Here is a 17588-nt window from a genome sequence, read left to right as displayed (position 1 = left end):
GCTAAATCCTAAATGTCTTTTTGTTCATTCTCAGCCTCTTCTCATGTAAACTGCCAGTGAAACCAGTCATTTCCACCAAACCCAGGCTTTGATTTTCTAGACTTCAAGACACACAGAGAATCAAGGCCTGAGTAAGGTAGTAAGGTTCTTCTTCCCACAAGTGAAGAAGCTTGTCTTGGGTTACAATACAGAGTGTGATAAAAGGTATCTGTTCTATCATCACCTGTTGAGGGTGGGGGCAGTGATCCTTATCTCCCTGGGAGATATTCTGCTAATGGGCCATCCACTGAAACCAGGTAGGGCATTGTTCTTTATCTTTTCACAACCCATCCTTCCTCCAGCGAGTCATTTTCTGCTAATGGCCATTGAGTCCCACTGTGGGACTGATAAAATTACTGCATCCCATTGGGAGTTGCTCCAGCCAGGGGGAAGAGCCCAACATTTCTTACCAAGATAAAAACAGAGGTTTGGGACACTAAGGGAGCCCTTTTCGCCACTGGACTCCAGAGGAAAACCGGATTTCTCCACATCACCACTGGAGCTCCGGAGGGAAACTGCACCTTGTACAGGAGCACTGCTCCAACTGAGCCACATCTGTCACTGCAGGAGGATGCAGCCACCATGGAATGGGACTGCTGCCAACACCCTGCCTGACAGGGTGTCAGGTTCTACTCTGACTTTGTCAGGGTTTGGAGTTTGTTTCTTTGTAGTACTGTATTTCTATTTTAATTTCCCTAGAAAAGAACTGTTATTCCTAATTCCCATATCTTTACCTGAGAGCCCCTTGATTTCAAAATTATAATAATTTGGGGGGAGGGAGTTTACATTCTCCATTTCTGCCTTTCTTAGCAGACACCTGTCCTCTAAACTAGGACAAAGCTGCAGCCCAGAGGAGTGCAAAGAGCTGTCCCATGCCCCACCACCACCCTGCACAGAGCCAGGAGCACGGACCTCTGCTGGCCCCACAAAGGTCATTCCAAACTGCTGTCTTGGGCCATCACAAAAGCGATTTTTCCTGAGGATTTGTGTGAGCTGGTGGCATCAGGGGTCAGCAGGCCAACTGGATCCAGGAAAGTGAGGAGCATGGGAAGAGGCATGGAGTCAGGAGAGGAAGAGCAAGGCAAACAGAGTACGAGGGCCAGAGTAATGCGAGGTGGGAGTAGGAGTGGAACGACGGCGGAGGATGTGATAACAGATGAGGCTGCTATAAGAAGCCTCAACTATTAGTAGTGTATCAGTCTTCTGTTTTACTTAGCAGAGTGCTGGAAAGTGTGATGAATTCAGTCTTGTGTAGCTTGTGGAGGGAAGGAGCTGTGTACATTTGAAATGCAGAAGGTGCTGTGATCAGGTGCTGTTTTATCTTGCACACCTGACACTTGCTGCAGTGGGAAGTGGAGTGCAGTTTATTTCACAATATATGAAAAACATTCAATCATGTGCCCTGCTGTTCGTACAGTTGCTAAAGAGGATGAGATTGATAGTAAGTGGTCTTATGAAGCTATCAAGCAGCTTCATATTCAGAGCTCAGATTTCTGCCTTTTCAGTCTGCTCTAAAAAGGCCTTTGCAGGACTTTCCAATCTGCCCACTGGGTCTTTTCAATCTGCCAGAGATTATTTAACCTTGCCAAGGCATCATCTTCAGAGAAAACCGAAAAGTCTGAAGCTCCTCCTTCCCCATCTCCTTTTCCTGACTCAGCAGGCCAGAAATATCATTTGCCATTGTCTCATAAACTTTTGACCTGCAGCTCTTGTGGGTTATTTAATGTGACTTGGGAGCAGGCTCAGCGAGGAAGAGCCCTGAGCACACACTGCAGAACCAGGGCCAGCACCAGTCACGCTGCTTGGCCACCACTAACCACAAGCTTTGAGCTGGCCAAGCAACATCGCCCCGGGGTGTGAGGAGGTGTGAACAGTGGCTGTCTATCTAACCTGGCACCAAGTCCTAAAAGCAGTGTGGTTATCCAGCAGAAGCTGCTGCTGCAGTCAGACAGCTTGCTTTGCTGGTGGGGAAAAGCTACTAAGCTTATGCAAAGCTCTGCTTTGCAGGCAGGCGTCTGCAGACACTTGCAAAGATGCTTTTCCACTATGGTTTAGCAGTAGAGAAATGAATCCACTGCAGACAGAAAATTAATCTCAGGGAATGTCTGTTTAAACAGCAAGTTTCCCTCCTAAACTATATTTTCAGGAGAATGGCTGGGAGGTGTTATAATGTCCCTCAGATATTGGCACACACAAGGTTCTTCAGGTGCACTAAGGCAGACTGGGAACAGAAAACTGAAGAGCTGGTGGAGATCTGGCTCTTTTTTTTCTTCTCACGTATCTTCTCTTGACATGCAAGCACAGACAAAAGTCTGATGCAGTGTGATGTCCCTGCAAGAAAAAAGTCTTAGCAAGAGATGTGCTCAGAAATCCTCAAGGCACACAGTTCAGGACAGAGCTCAGGTCTGAGGCTCCACTTTATTATGCCAGCATCATGCCAGTGATAACTTCACTGGACGTAATGTGCCTTTCCCAAAAATCCCCTGGGTTTGGAACACTGTATGACAGACTGCTTGTCCCCCTGAGGAAAATAAAATGCGGGTGCTATCTGTTCCCTCCTCTACTTTGTTGCCTTCAAGAAAAAAATGCCAAGAGGATTCATCCAGAGTCTCCAGACAGCTGGAAAAGCTGCACACACAGCTGAAGTGGACATTGATAAACATTTTCTGAGTTCTGACCACAATTTTTTTCTGTCCAGTGTCAAATGACTGATTGCACCATCTCCCTCCAACCCCACATCCTCAGCATTCAATTTCTCTGTTCACTTCCTTCCCCAGTCTCCTACATCTTCTTCCCAGTCTGTTTTTTCCCCCATCTAGGTTAGATCCCCTGCATGATGACCTTTGCTGTCATTCTCTTCACTCTGTTTGTGCATTCTGCCCTTATCACTGATCTTTTTTGTCTAGCACATCTATAGTGTGAGCCATCAGTGGCAGCCATCCCTTGTCTTGTCTGGTCCTTACATACCCTGGTTGGCAGTTGAACATCTCTAAATCTTCTAGTAAGCACAGTTTTTTAACTTCTATTTCAATGATGTAAATGCATTTCACAAAATCACAGAATCACAGAATCACAGAATGGTCAGGCTGGAAGGGACCACAGTGGGGTCACCTGGTGCCACCTCCCTGCTCCAGCAGGGCCATCCCACAGCACAGGGCACAGGATTGTGTTCAGACAGTTCTGGAATATCTCCACTGAGGGAGACCCCACACCCTCTCTGGGCAATCTGCTCAGTGCTCGGTCACTGCACAGGGAAGAAATTATTCCTCATGTCCAGGTGGAACTTCCTGGGATCAGTTCCTGACCATTCCTCCTGTCCCATTGCTGGGCACCAGGAGTAGAGTCTGGTCCCTGCTCTGAGCCCTCCCTCGAGGCTGAACAGCCCCAGCTTCCTCAGCTTTCCTCATAAGAGAGATGCTCCAGTCCTTTAATCGTATTTTGTTGTCCTCCAGTGGCCCAGATCCATGAGCTCCATGTATCTCTCATCCTGAGTAGCCCAGAACTGGACACAGCACTGTGAATGTGTCTCCCCAGGGCTGAGTAGAGGGACAGCATCACCTCCCTTGACCTGCTGGCAATGCTCTTCCCAATGCACCCCAGGATCCCACTGGCCTTCTTGGCCACAAGGGCACTGCTGGCTCAGGGACAGCCCTGGACCCCCAGAGTGCCTTTCCATCAGATCAGCCCCCAGCCTGTGCTGGTGCCTGATTATTCCTCCCCAGGTGCAGGATCCATTTTTACCTCTGTTGAATTTCAGACAGCTTTTCCCTGCCCATCTCCCCCTCCTGCTGCATGGCTGCATGGCTCTCTGGGGTATTGGCCACTGCTCCCAGCTTTGGGTCATCAGCAAACTTGCTGAGGAGGCATCTGCCCCTTATCCAAGTAATTTAGGACTAAGTAAAAATGTACCAGGCCCAGTATTGAGCCCTGGGGGTATTGTGGATTGTCAAGAAAAACCATGGGTCTCAGGATGATGAGATGTGACATCATGAAGACATAAAGGCAGCAGTACCATGCTAAGTTATCAACTTTTGTAGCCAAGAGACACAAAACCACAGAAATTCTTGCTGTGTTGTGAGCAGCCACAAGGAAGAAATGCTTTCCCAAAGAACTGCTCTGTAATAATTAGGATATAGCAATCTGCTTTTGGTTCATGCTCTGCCACTAATTCATTTGTTGGGCTTGTAACCATATAACAATGCTGTGCTCCAGAGCAGCCATCTGCAAACTGAGTGTAGTACTTACTGAATCACAGGCATGTTGTGAGGCTTCATCAATCAATTGTGGTTTTAAAAGGAATCTCAACTCCTGGCCCAAAAGTGTAAATCATCATAATTTATATCCTTGTTAGAATTTTTTTTTTATACAGGACTTTTCTATTCTTTTCTCATAACAAATGTACACCAGGTCAATTCTCAGTGGGTTATTCCTGATTTAAATGTGTGTAAGAGAGCTGAGAAACAAATCTCTCATCTTCAGACAGAGGAAAGCTTTTATTAATGTAGCCATTCACACACCCCCAAAAATGGAAGCTGTTTAAGAGCTTTGTTCGACTTCAACAGCAGGAAAATGTGCACCTCACTTTGCTCAGCATCAATCCTTTTTAAAGCACATTGTGTGTTTACAAGCTGTCTTGAGCACTGAAATTAGATCTGGACAGTTATTAAAGGTTCACTTTCCTTCCCTCCTCCAGTTTCAAACTAAGTGATAATGTGAGGTGGTGGGAAATTGTCTCCATGAGCTGGTACTGACTTTTCCCTGACTCTGAGTTTCTCAGGAAATGTTTTCACTGCAGTAAATATCCTGCCTGATCTTCACCAGTAACACTATAATCTTCCTTTCAAAGAAACAGTTCAGCTTTGTGTGTATATACAGGTTGAAATTTATTTTGGAAAATATCTGTAAGAGACGCTGGCACAGCTAAATGTAATTGAATTAGTTGAGGTTTAAGCTGCTGCTATGGTCTTTCATTTCAACACAGTCAGATACAGTAATAACAATGTTTGGCATCACCTTTTTAATTTCTAGTCAGTCCAACCACTGTCTGAATTTGTAGAGATAATGCTGACACTTCCAGCATGTCTGTGGAGATGAGGGAATAAGCTTTTCTTCTACCTGTTCTAAAACAGATTGGTTTGGTTGGTTTTGAGGTATTCTAGGCAGAGTTCAAAGTAGCACCCACAATTGGAGTATTCAGGGATTATGCTGGAATATTCAGGCCATGGATCACTGAGGCAGCTTGGCAAGGGCTGCAAGTGGAGGCAGTGGGGACACCCCACAGGTGCCCTCGAGGTTTGTGACAGATCTAGGGCTGCAGCTGGGTACCCCACCTTCCACAGGATTTCTCTGTTGCTTTGGTGAAACTCTCAGCTCCCTACCTGAAAAATGATATATGCAGGAGGAAAATGTTGGTTGGGAGAAGTGTTTCCATTACTGGGAGGCAGTCAGGTCATAAACAATGGGAGGAGAGGCCATAAAAAACAAAAAAAAAAGTTAGAACAAGATGCACTGTGAAAATCGTGGAGGTAACTGAAAGGTGAGTGTATTCATGTGTCCTCAAATTGGAAAAAAAAAACAGAAGGAGGTGTTCTCTCCACTCAATCTCTTCCAAATAAAAGGATGAGTTCTCCTTGGAATAAATGGATCAACCACTTATTCCATGGAGATAAAAGCTGAATCCTGCTTCTCATGCAATCAAAAGAGAGAAGTAAGATAAACCAGAACATTTCACTCACATTTCATTCAGCATTATTCTAATTATTATAAGCTTTGTTTTTCTGGACAGAAAAGGACAATTCCACAGCAAATATACATGGCAGCTCCTATTTTGCCTTTACTGTGGCATTCTATTAGTAACAGTTACAGATTATTGCTCTAGCCAGCAAGCCCCCTCAGCAATTGCTTTCCTTCTTCAGTGGTGATTTTAATGAAATGCACATTTTCCACCAATTCATTCAGAAATTGTTGCACCAAAATACAGTACCCGTTGCTGCAGGAAGATGTCTCTCCCAGAGCTCTGCATCTTTGCAGCTCACTTATCTCTGGTGACAATGGTGAGGGCTGTACCTGTTCAGAGATCTTCCTTTCTACCTCACCAGGATCTTCCTCAAAGACTTATTCTTAATCAGGGGCAGGTTTGGTATGGGATTTATTCATTTAAAATATGCATTAAATATCACATTGAGGCATCAGCTGCAGTAAATGCAAAAGCGACAGTCACACTATGAGCATTTGGTAATCTACAAATAGACCTGGAAGTCACAGTGGCTCAGGAAACTTAGATGGAGTCGATTCAGTAACAAATGCATCCATATCCAACACCTTTGCTGCATTAATTTCTCCAAGCAGCTCGCTCCTCTATAGTGTGCCTACAAGACATGCATACATTACAGTCAGTGACTGATGCTGTCCCCGTGGCTGCTCATGTTTAATGAAAGCTTTGTGCCTATATATAAATTCTGTGCTTGAGTGAAATATCTTCCAAATCCCTCACAGCAGTTCTGGAAGAGACCTTTGGCTTGTACACTGAGAAGTGAACTCACCCTTTCTGCCACGCACAGGCTCTGCAGAATAAAAATGATACATGAGGATAAAAATAGAACAGAAGAGACTATTTAGGTTGGACCAGATGCTCACATTCCTGCCACCTAGGTGGATTTAATATTAGTGAATTCCCCGTGAAAAGAAACAAGTGTGGGAAAAATACAAAGCGTAGGTCTGATCCTGTTCTTTTTTTCTCCCATGTGTGAAGTTGCTTCACACAAGCACCCTCTCCCTAAGTCAATGAGACTCTTCGTGCATGTTTTCTGTCACTGCTGATTACTTTCAAGAGCACTGTCATGTTGCAGGCACGGGGTGGGGGGATGGAGGCAAGAATTAAAGCACCAGTCCTGTTCTACCTGCTTCTGCACAAACACTGCCTGACAAAGGAACGCTGTTGAGTCATGTGAGTGCTGCCCGAGTGTATCCAACAGAGGTTGCACTCCTTTGAACATCAATGGGGAGAAGGTACAAAGAATAAAATGAGAGCTGCACGGGGAAGGTTCCCTCCTCCATCATTTTCCTGAGCTGCTGCTCTAAGGACACAGGTGCATTCACCCAGTAACCCGAGCTCAGCTTCCTCCTGCACTCAGTCAGCTGAGTCCATGGTCCACAAACACTTCAGTGACTGTGCAAATGCACACAGCTGGCGGAAGCAAAGGACACGAAGACAGCCTGTAACCAAAGGCAAGTCTGACTCCTTGCAATCCAGGCACTGATACTTATCCTCATAATCTTTCTATTTCTGACAACAGCTGGATCCAAAGGCCACCAGAACTGATAGACAGGGCTGTGACAGGCTTTGAGTAAGGCATTGCGTTTTTAACTGAGCCACTTCCCAGTTCTTAAAATTGTAATGTTTACTTCACTACTGCAGCTGCCTTGTAAAGGACAGACTTCATTCATGGCAAGATCATTTAAGAATGAATTTTGTAGATTGCAGGGAAGAACTTTTATGGGGGACCTCTGGTGATTCTTAATGACTGAAATTGCAGTGTCTTTCTTATGTATTGCCAGTCTCACTAGGTCTTGGAATTGATACAGATTTGCAGCCCCTCCTCTCATGTGCAGCAGCAACTACTACTTGTGTGCAACACATTCCATGAATTGTCACTTAAAAGAACATCCACAGCAAAATTCAAAACAGTGACTATTTTATAGTAGTAATTAAAAGAAATCTCTCCAAGGGCCAGAGACATTTTATAGGGCAAAATGAGCCAGGGCTACATCTCTGCCTTGCTCACCTGTACTCATGGACCCTCTTCCTCTTACATAGTAGAGATGGGAGACCCACATGGAAATGTCATTTTATGGCCCTGCACTGGGAAGAGTGGCTAAAAACAGGGCTACCTTCTTGAACTTCAAAGTCTTTACCAAGCCCTGATGGCATGGAGAAATTGCAGTGTGTTCTCTGTTCCAGCCCAGGGCCTGGGAATGGGACCACTGAAGGCAGCTTGGTCAAAACAGATGAAAGGGAGTGCTCTTCCTGCTCTGAATAACAGCTCCATTTATCCATTCATCTTCGGGAAGGACGAGAATTTTTCATAGAATCATAGGATCATAGAATGATAAAATCATAGAATCAGAATCATAGGATTGATCATACGATCATAGGATGGCTTGGGTTGGAAGGTGACCTTGAAGAGCATCTCATTCCAACCCTCCTGACATGGGCAGGGACATCTTCAATGAGACCAGGTTGCTCAGAGCCCCATCCAACCTGCCCTTAGCTCGAATTTTTGCTGAGAAGGCAAAAAAAAATAATTTGGGTTCAGGAAGAGGGAGGACAAGTGCTTGGGAGGAATATCTGTCATGAGTCATTGGATAGAGCAACTAACTGAGAACTCAGAAAATCCACTGATTTTAGATAGTCTGAGGTTGGGGGAGTATTTAAGGAGATGAAAAAGAAGCACACATACTTGTTCCATTTGCATTTCTTCCTTGTGCCTGTACAGCCTCTGTGGATGAGGGGATTCTGGGCTCAATGAACCTTGGCTGAATCAAAACTGCTGTTCTGGTCATCTTCATGCCACTATTTTTAGAGAAAGAAAATGATTTCTCGATAACCTGTGTTGAAAAATGAACCAGTTAGATCTTCTTTCTAGTACTGATCATATTTTTTTTTCAGTTATTTTTCTTGTTTTGGGGGCTTTTTTCCTTTTCTGGTTTGTTGTGACTCCTATGTTTCATCTGGCAGCTGTCAGCCCCTTCTTGCACAGAGAGAGACATTAGATTTCTCTCGAGGAGGACCTCTGCCAGATCCAAAGGATGGACTGGAGAACAACTCACAATCCCGGTGCCTTGCTGCTGGCTCTTGCCTTTGTTGCAGAGTGAAATTTCAGGTAAAACAGTAGAGCTGCTGTGACAAAACAGCACCCACATGGTCCTACCTAAAATGTGTGAAATTTCAAATTCCACTTGGCTTTTTGTGGAGACAGAGGTACAACTTTGGGTTAGCAGAGCTGTCAGCAGCCAGGGCACCCACTGCACATTTCAGAGCTGTGTTCCAGCCTGTGTTCTCTCCAAGTCAGACTCAATCTAAGAGGAGCTAAGTTATGTGTTGTCCCTTTAAGTTAACTTTTCTTTTGGTGGCTGAACATGTTTTGCTCCTTTGGTAGCTCCATCTATAGCAGAATAAAAGACTTTTTTGCTTTTTAAATCTTATGGAGAAAACTGTTGTGCAGGAATTTTTAGTCACTTCTGTCTATATTAAAGAAAAGCTCAACATTCACTACTTACCCCTCCAATCCTTTCCTTACAGAGATATTTTCTAGATTCCTCATCTTTTGAGTTTCCTTTTCTTTTGGTCATGCTGTACAGCCCAGGTCCAAATCCTGCACTCAGTCTGCAAATGAGCTTTCTCTTCCTGGGTGTGTCTCTGCCTCTCACTTGGCTGAAGCTGTAAGCTGAGCCATAGACCATCCTGCCCACCATCAATCCTTCTCCCTTGGAGTTTGCCTAACAGTTCTGTTGTAGATGGAAGGATGGAAGGACACTCCCTTTTTCAAGTTATTTTCTCTGTGGCTCAAATATTAATATGGTGTTGAGTCTGGATGAGCAAAGACTGGTCCTCAGAGTGGTGGGTACCTCCTTGGTAACAGGGTCAGCAAAAAAGAACAAAACAGTAGATTCTTATGGATGTAAATAGACATTTTAAAAAATTTACTGTTACTTTTCTCTAAGCAATGTTGAAACATTCGTGAGCACACAGAACAGCATGAATCCTCTGTGACAAAACCCCAGTAAAATGTTAATATTCAGATGTTTCTCCAGAAAGCACCACACCAATCAGCATCTTATCAAAGGAAAGCTCTGAGCTCATGGCCGTGCCTGTACCCCCACAATGTCACACTGCTCTGTGCCCTAAGTCCCACAGAGCCCTCATCCCTTCCCAGCTGCCCCCAGGCCCCACTTTGGCCTCATGTTAATCATCCCTTTCAGCTAAAGGTTAATTACTCCAGGGGACATTTCCATCCAAGCTGTTGCCTGCAGGTTGCAGCCCCTGCCTGAGTCCTATTTTTAGACCATCTCCTTCCTTGCTATTGATCCCAGTCACCCTCTGTTAATTAGATACACACAACACACACAGCATTTGCAACTCATTTATCAATTCTGTTCAGCACCTTCCTCCCCTGAGATGTAATTTGGAGCCCTCCTTGAATCATGTTATTGATCTTTCCCAGCAACTTTGCTATAGGATTCTCTGTGTTGCAAACTATTTATAGATTCCTCTTCTCCTGCTCTCCCTTGAGGAATCAGAAATGGGCAAAGGTAATCAGACTTCTATATTTAAGGAGTTGATTGAAACCAGATATTTCCTCTTTTCTCCACCTTTCCCCTCTTTCCCTTTGTTGCTGATCTGTACATGCTTCTTTTGGCTGCTCCATATCGTGTTGTAACAATTCTGGTAACTCTCAGGTGATGTGATTCAGAATTTGCCCTTGGTGAACTCTTGTTTGCTGAATTCTTCCTCTTCCCTTCATTCAGGAGTTTCCCAAAGGGCCTGGTGTCCAGCTTCATCCACTAAGCTTGGGGTGCACATTTCAGAGGGCTTCAGTCTTGGAGGCTGACTTCTGATCCGATCCACCTACAAGGCACTGGGTTCCCTTTGCCCCCTCATACCTCAGGAAGGGAGGGTATCCAAAGGCTTTAGGCAATGCATAGCCAGGAGTGAGACAGACAGAGATGCTTTTAGGAATGGAGAGTTACAGCGATGAGCCCTATGGTCCTAGGATTTGAGGAAGACCTAAACCAAGGGAATGTAACCTGAGGCTCAAAGCATCAGGACCAGCTCAGCCTTCACTGAGTAAGGCTGAAAATTCCAGCTCTAATGCAGGAGGAAGCCTACAATTATGGGCAAGGCAGCACCAGGAGGGACAGCCTTGTCTCAGAGAGTACACAAAAGCAGCCTCAGGCTCCTGTGGCAACACTTGCTGGTGGAAACCTGATGGTGAATGAGAGGCAGGATGTGGCTAGAGGACGTGAGTGATTGCAGCCTCCACAGGGTGGTGGCTCAGGAGCCATGGGCCTGGGGATGGACCCTGTGAAGCCAGGCTGGCTCCTCTGAACCATTGGGAACATTTTGTTGTGGGTATGTAGGTTGTGTGTAATGAGCACAGAATCACATAATGGCTTCAGTTGGAAGGAACGTTAAAGATCATCCAGTTCCACAAATGTGACATGGTCTGAGTGCATGCCTGTGCTTCGGGGGATATGCAGGGGCTGGGGAAGGGGCTTTGCTGTGTGGAGGGCTGTGGGGTGGGCAGGTTTTGGAGTGTGTGATGCTGTGGCACATTTGGCTGGGAACTAGAGGGAGTTTTGACTTGGGGCTGTGGTATGTGTGGCTGTGGCATGTCGAGGTCAGTTTGTGTGTGTTGGGTACCAGCGATGTGTGAATCTGTGTGTGTGTGAAGTGTCAGCACAAGATGTGCAGGTGTGATGAGTGGCTGTGGTGTGTGTGGTGTGGGGTGTGAGGCTCAGGGTGTGTAGGTCTGTGTGCGCGTTCGGTGGCGTGTAGGGCGATGGTGTGTGAAGCTCGGGATGTGCAGGGCTCTGCCTGTGAGTGTCGGCGGCGTGCGGGGCTGTACGTGGCGGTGTGTGGAGCGCCGGCGGTGCGCGGAGCCGCGGTGCGCTGGAGCCGTGCGTGCAGCCGCGGAGCCGCTGTCCCCGGGGCGGCGGAGGCGGCACAAACCTGTCCCGGGTGGGAACGGCCCCGGGCTGTCCCTGCGGGAAGGCACAAACCCGCCCCGCCGCCGCTCGGCTCCGCTCGGCGGCCGGGGCGTGGCCGAGCCCGGGGAGGGGGGCGGGAGCCGCAGCCGCACCGGGGGAGCTCCGCGGCCGCTCCCTGCCGGGGCGGCGCCGAGGGGGTTAAGGCGCTCCCCGCCGCGGGCCGAGGCGGGCTCCGCATCCCGCCCCCCGCATCCCGCATCCCGCCTCCCGCTCCGGAGCGGGCACGGGCACGGGCACACGCACACACACACGCCCGCACACACACACGCTCTCTCACACACGCGCAGGCGATGGCTGCGGGGCGCGGGCTCGCTTCTCCCCGAGATGATGTCAAGAGCCCGGGAGAAGGAGGAGGAGGACGGTTGCTCTTTTTCTTAACGGCTTTGTTCTAAAACCATCCTAAATAAAGCAGCCCCCGCCCCGACCGCCGGGGCAGCAGCCGTGAAAGTACCCTTTCATTTTCCCCTCCTTTTTGCCTCTTTTTTTCTTTCTTTCCTATATTTTTTTTTTGTTTTGTTTTTTTTTTTTCCTGATTTTATTTTTCTTGCCTCCGTCTTTGTGTCCGCCTGGGGCCGAGCTGCCCGCACGCGCTCCCCGCGGAAGCCGCCGGCGATTCTCCGCTCCTCCCGCGGCCGGAGCCAGCGCCCGCCGCCGTCCCGCCCCGCCGCTGCCCCGGGCAGGTGCTCGGTCCGCGGCCGCCGCCGCCTCCCCGCCCGCCGGCCGGGGCGGCTCCGCGCCGCTCCTCCCGCTCGCGGGGCGCCGGCTCCCCGCCGCCAGGGCCACGCCGCCGGCCCGGCGCCCCCGCCTCCCGCCGGAGCGGCGGCGCGGCCCGGCGCGCCCGGGGATGCTGCCCCCGGCCCCGCGCCCGCCGCCTGACACCGCCGCCGCCGCCCTCGCCGCGCCGGACGCCGCGCCGCTGCCCACGCCGCGGCCACCTGCAGCAGCAGCAGCAGCAGCAGCAGAGGCAGAGGCAGCAGCTGCCCGGCTCCCCGCCGCCCTCCGCGCACCGCGGCGGAAGGAATAGAGCGCCCAGCCCGTCCCGACCCGCCCGGCCGGCGCTCCCGCAGGCAGCCGGGGCCGGGGCGGGTCGGGTCGCCGACGGCCGGAGCCCGGGAGCCCTCCGCCCCTCGCCCCGCTCCTCCTCCGCGGATGGGCGCGCTGCCGCCGCCCGGCTCTCCCCGGCCCCGCCGCTCCGCCTGAAGAAACTTGGGACGGCGGCGGCCTCCGCCTCCCCGCCGCGCCCCGCCCGGGCTGCGGGCGAGCCTTCCCCGCGCCGCCGCGCCAACTTCGCGGGGGGACCCGCCCGCCGCAGGACTCCGTGCCGGGGCCGCCGGCCCCTCGGCGGGGACTCCCTGCCCCTGGCCTCGGTGCTGGGGAGGAGCGGGGGTTGCCCTGGATGGCCCTGCGCACTGGGACGGCTTGGTTTGGGCAGGTCCTGCGCAGAGTTTCCCGGCTTCAGGGCACCTGGTCCCGGCGCTCCAGCAGCCTCCTGTGCCTCTCTTCTTCCCAGGAGCCCGAGCAGGCGGGCGGGGAGCGACCGCCGCCGCAGCACAAGCTGCCCCGGAGCGGCGGCAGCGGCGGCGGGCGCCGCCGGCCCCCCCGGCAGCTGCTCCCCTGCTGTAGCTGCTGCGGCCTGTCGGAACCCCGGGCGGCCAGGGGGGGACATGGTCCCCTCACTCGCCCCTTGCTGGCGGCCATGAAGAGGCAGAACGTGCGGACCCTGTCCCTCATCATCTGCACGTTCACATACCTGCTGGTCGGGGCTGCCGTCTTTGATGCCCTGGAGTCCGACAACGAGATGCGGGAGGAGGAGAAACTCAAAGCCGAGGAGATCCGGCTCAAAGGAAAGTACAACATCACCAGCGAGGACTATCGGCAGCTGGAGTTGGTGATCATGCAGTCCGAGCCGCACCGCGCCGGAGTCCAGTGGAAATTTGCCGGCTCCTTCTACTTTGCCATCACGGTCATTACGACCATCGGTGAGTGACTCGCCTCGGGGAGGCCCTCTGGGGCCAGGGCCGGGGCTGGGGCAAAAACTTCCCGGGCTGGGAAACAGGGAGAGAGGCAGGGAGGCTGTGGCATGCAAAGGTGTCTGTGCTGGATGAGTATTTTTTTCTTCCCTCCCGTGTTACGTAATTTAATGCTCTTCTTGGGCACTTGTTGGACTTGATGGTGTCCTGCACCTCTTCTCCTGGAGATGGATCCTCCGTCTCTTGTGTGGGACTGGAGAAGAGTGGGGCTGGTCTGGCTAAGGGCATTGGCTCTGGCCAGGTGGCTACCATGGTGCTGTGGCTTGGATGGAGAGGAAGAGGAGGGAAGGTGGGGGAAGAGGGAAGAAGCAGAGTGACACTCCTGGGGTTCCCCTCAGGTTGAAGGCCGTGTTGTCAAACTCCTTCTTCCACCTTAAGAGACACAGGGAAAACTTAGGCAAAAAGCAGCTGGAGGAGATTGAAAATGTTGAAGGCATGGGAACTGGATCAGCTGGGAAAGCCCTTAATGTACCCTAGCATGGAGAGACCTGCTTTTGCAAACTTTGTTTTGGTGTTGCAATGGCAGTGGTGGTGGTTCCCTCAGCTGTGGTCAAACCTTGAGCACTGACAATGTGTTCCTGGAATTTTTATTGCAACTGGAGTGTCTGATGTGACAACAGGTCACAGTCTGCATTTCCCTTTTGTGGGCACATGGTCTGACAGGCAGAATGATGCCTGCTGTCACATCCCTGCTGCCCAGCTTCCCAGATGTGCTGCTTCCCAGGACAGTCAAGGGACAGTCAGTGGACACAGCCACAGGCTGTCATTTTGTACTTCCCTGCTTCCCACAGCTAAAGCCAAGGATTTGTCACAAAGTTTGCTTCTCTGCCATAAAAATAAATACCACGGTGATTAGAGGCTGCAGAGTGCACACAGAACTGCGCTACAACTCTGGCTTTGGCTGGATGAGCAGGTTCGCTCGTTCCGATTTCGTGTTCTTTAAGGTGGGATCACTAAGGCAGTTTATAACGTTTTTCTCCCAGAACTTCTAATATCTGTGGAAGTCTGAAAAGACCCCTCTAACTCAGTGGCTGTTTGATAGTGCATTGTGAGTAACAGGACATGAAAATAGCTCTCTTATTAATACAGAAGGACTTGCTTTTCTTGACATGTAGGGATTGTTACAAGAAATTTTCACACTGCCGTCTGAAGATACTGAGTTGTCAGCAGAACATGCTGTGCACTGCCCTTTGAAAAATGTCTGCTTGTGTTTTCATTTGACTATATTCTACCTGGGGCAGTAAAAAATTTCGTTTGAAAGACCATCTGATGGTATGAAGCCTATTTGCCCTTACAAAGATAAGATTTTTAAGGGTTAATTTTCTCTACCTGTCTGTTATTAGATATATTAATAAAAATGCATATATTAACAGGATATAGAATATAAAGTAGAATGCAACTTTGGCTGATGATTTGTATTTCCCGCTGTTCGTTACGGTGTCAGAACTCTCTTTACTTCTTTGACCACTGAGTCTCTTCCTCAGCCTGTCTCTTGCCACTTGTTTGTGCTAAGTGAATGCTGCTCTGTCGTGCTCCTCTGTGTTACAACAAGCCTTCCACACACACGCCTGTGTACTTACGCTGCCCTGTACTCCTGCCTAGGAACTGCCTGCAATACTTGCTGCGTTCTTCAGCTCGGTTGGTGACAGGTAGAAAGGGCTGTTTGTGCAGTACTTCACTGTTTTGATGGTATTTTATCCATAAGCAAGTACAACTTGCATGGGAAGTTGTAGCATTTTCTCCTTCAAAGGGCTGGGATTTGTTTAGGGAGCTCGGAGTACCTCAGCATGGAGAGGATGGAATGCATTTCTGTAGGCAGAGGCGCTTTGGGATGTACAAATTGTTTAAATTTAAAAATGTATATAGCAACAGGGAACCACTGGGAGGAAGACTGATAATAAAGAATGGTGCAGAAAGTTACAGACATTCTGTAACAATTGTTCATTTGGGAAGCTGTGCTCTGGGAGGATATCTGATCCGTCTTTCAAAAGTTTATTAATAGTTGCTCTCTGCATCTTGCCAAATGCACTTCTATTTTTTGTGCCATCTCTTCAGTACTAAAGTGGCTTCATGATGTTATCTGATCTACTGCTATTCTGTAAAAGTAAGCATGGAAGATTTTTAAAATTTTCTTCTTTATCCTAAACTAATTTGTCTCATGGATGGGAGAAAAACTCCTACTTTCTTTGTTTAAGTTTTTAGTAAAGTAAGAGTTCTTATCTATGTTTCTTGTACAGGGAAGTGATCTAAAAGGTCCATAGTAATCTTTTGTGCTGGTTATTTTCTTTCAAATCTGTGTGTATGCTCTCATATACATCTTTCTCCCTCTAAAACCTTCTGGACAGAAGCACAGACTTCCAGAAGCACATACTGTGGGGTGTGTGTTGCTGAACCTGCTGTACTCCGTAGGTACTCCTGCAAAAGTGTGTCTTAAATATCATTGCAGGCTGACCTTTAAAAGAGAATGAACAAAGACTTTGTCTAATCTGGAGGGGTACCTCTATCTCCACAAACTTCCCTTCAGACAAAACAGTGATAGGAATCGGTGGACCACAAAGTCGAGCAATATGCATATGGTTGCAGACTAATTTATGTCTAACTTAATTGTACTCCGTGATACTGCCATGCTAGCAACATGTCTGGAGCGATTATCTCTTCGCTGTGCTGATTTCAACTACTGTGGCTTTAATTTAATCAAAGGCGTTTATGGTTGGCCATGGCCCATCAGTAGCCAGGAAGAGGCTGGTGCTTCTCTTCCAGTGCCAGGGGACAGGTCCAACAGTGTCCCCAGACCTGGAACAAGTGCCCCATTGCCCCTGAGATGTGGGGAAGAAGGGACAGCTCTGGCAACTCTGGTGCTGAAGGGACAACAACTCCAGCAATGCCCCCGGTCCGCAGTGTTGAAGGGACACCTCAAGTGTCCCCAGTCTGTGGTGCTGAAAGGACACCCACAGCAGTGTCCATGGTACTCAAGGTCTAAGTCCATCAGTGTCCCCAGTTCAAGTTGCTGAAGGGACAGCTTCGGCAGTGTCCCCAGTCCATGGTGCTGCAGGGACAGCTCCGGCAGTGTCCCCAGTCCGTGGAGCTGAAGGGACAGCTCTGGCAGTGTCCCCAGTCCGTGGTGCTGCAGGGACAGCTCCGGCAGTGTCCCCAGCCCGTGGAGCTGAAGGGACAGCTCTGGCAGTGTCCCCAGTCCGTGGTGCTGCAGGGACAGCTCCGGCAGTGTCCCCAGCCCGTGGTGCTGAAGGGGCAGCTCTGGCAGTGTCCCCAGTCCGTGGTGCTGAAGGGACAGTTCCGGCAGTGTCCCCAGTCCGTGGTGCTGAAGGGGCAGCTCCGGCAGTGTCCCCAGTCCGTGGTGCTGAAGGGACAGCTCCGGCAGTGTCCCCAGTCCGTGGTGCTGAAGGGACAACTCCGGCAGTGTCCCCAGTCAGTGGTGCTACAGGGACAGCTCCGGCAGTGTCCCCAGTCCGTGGTGCTGAAGGGACAGCTCCGGCAGTGTCCCCAGTCCGTGGTGCTGAAGGGACAGCTCCGGCAGTGTCCCCAGTCCGTGGTGCTACAGGGACAGCTCCGGCAGTGTCCCCAGTCCGTGGAGCTGAAGGGACAGCTCCGGCAGTGTCCCCAGTCCGTGGTGCTGGAGGGACAGCTCCGGCAGTGTCCCCAGCCCGTGGTGCTGAAGGGACAGCTCCGGCAGTGTCCCCAGTCCCAGTCCGTGGTGCTGCAGGGACAGCTCCGGCAGTGTCCCCAGTCCGT

General features: G+C 49.9%; 1 protein-coding gene across 1 annotated transcript in view; it reads left to right on the top strand.

The window, feature by feature from the left end:
• Positions 1–13177: 13177 nt before the first annotated feature.
• LOC117005738 (potassium channel subfamily K member 9-like) overlaps positions 13178–17588 on the top strand; it is an 86782-nt gene continuing 82371 nt past the window's right edge. Inside the window, 1 exon segment of the mRNA XM_033077763.1 lies at positions 13178–13787. Within this exon segment, the coding sequence (XP_032933654.1) occupies positions 13205–13787 (583 nt within the window). The 5' untranslated portion in view covers positions 13178–13204.

This window comes from Catharus ustulatus, chromosome 1 (assembly GCF_009819885.2).
Source record: "Catharus ustulatus isolate bCatUst1 chromosome 1, bCatUst1.pri.v2, whole genome shotgun sequence".
Classification (NCBI taxonomy): domain Eukaryota; kingdom Metazoa; phylum Chordata; class Aves; order Passeriformes; family Turdidae; genus Catharus; species Catharus ustulatus.
Note: the sequence above shows the minus strand (reverse complement) of the source record. Positions and strands in the feature narration are given on the sequence as shown.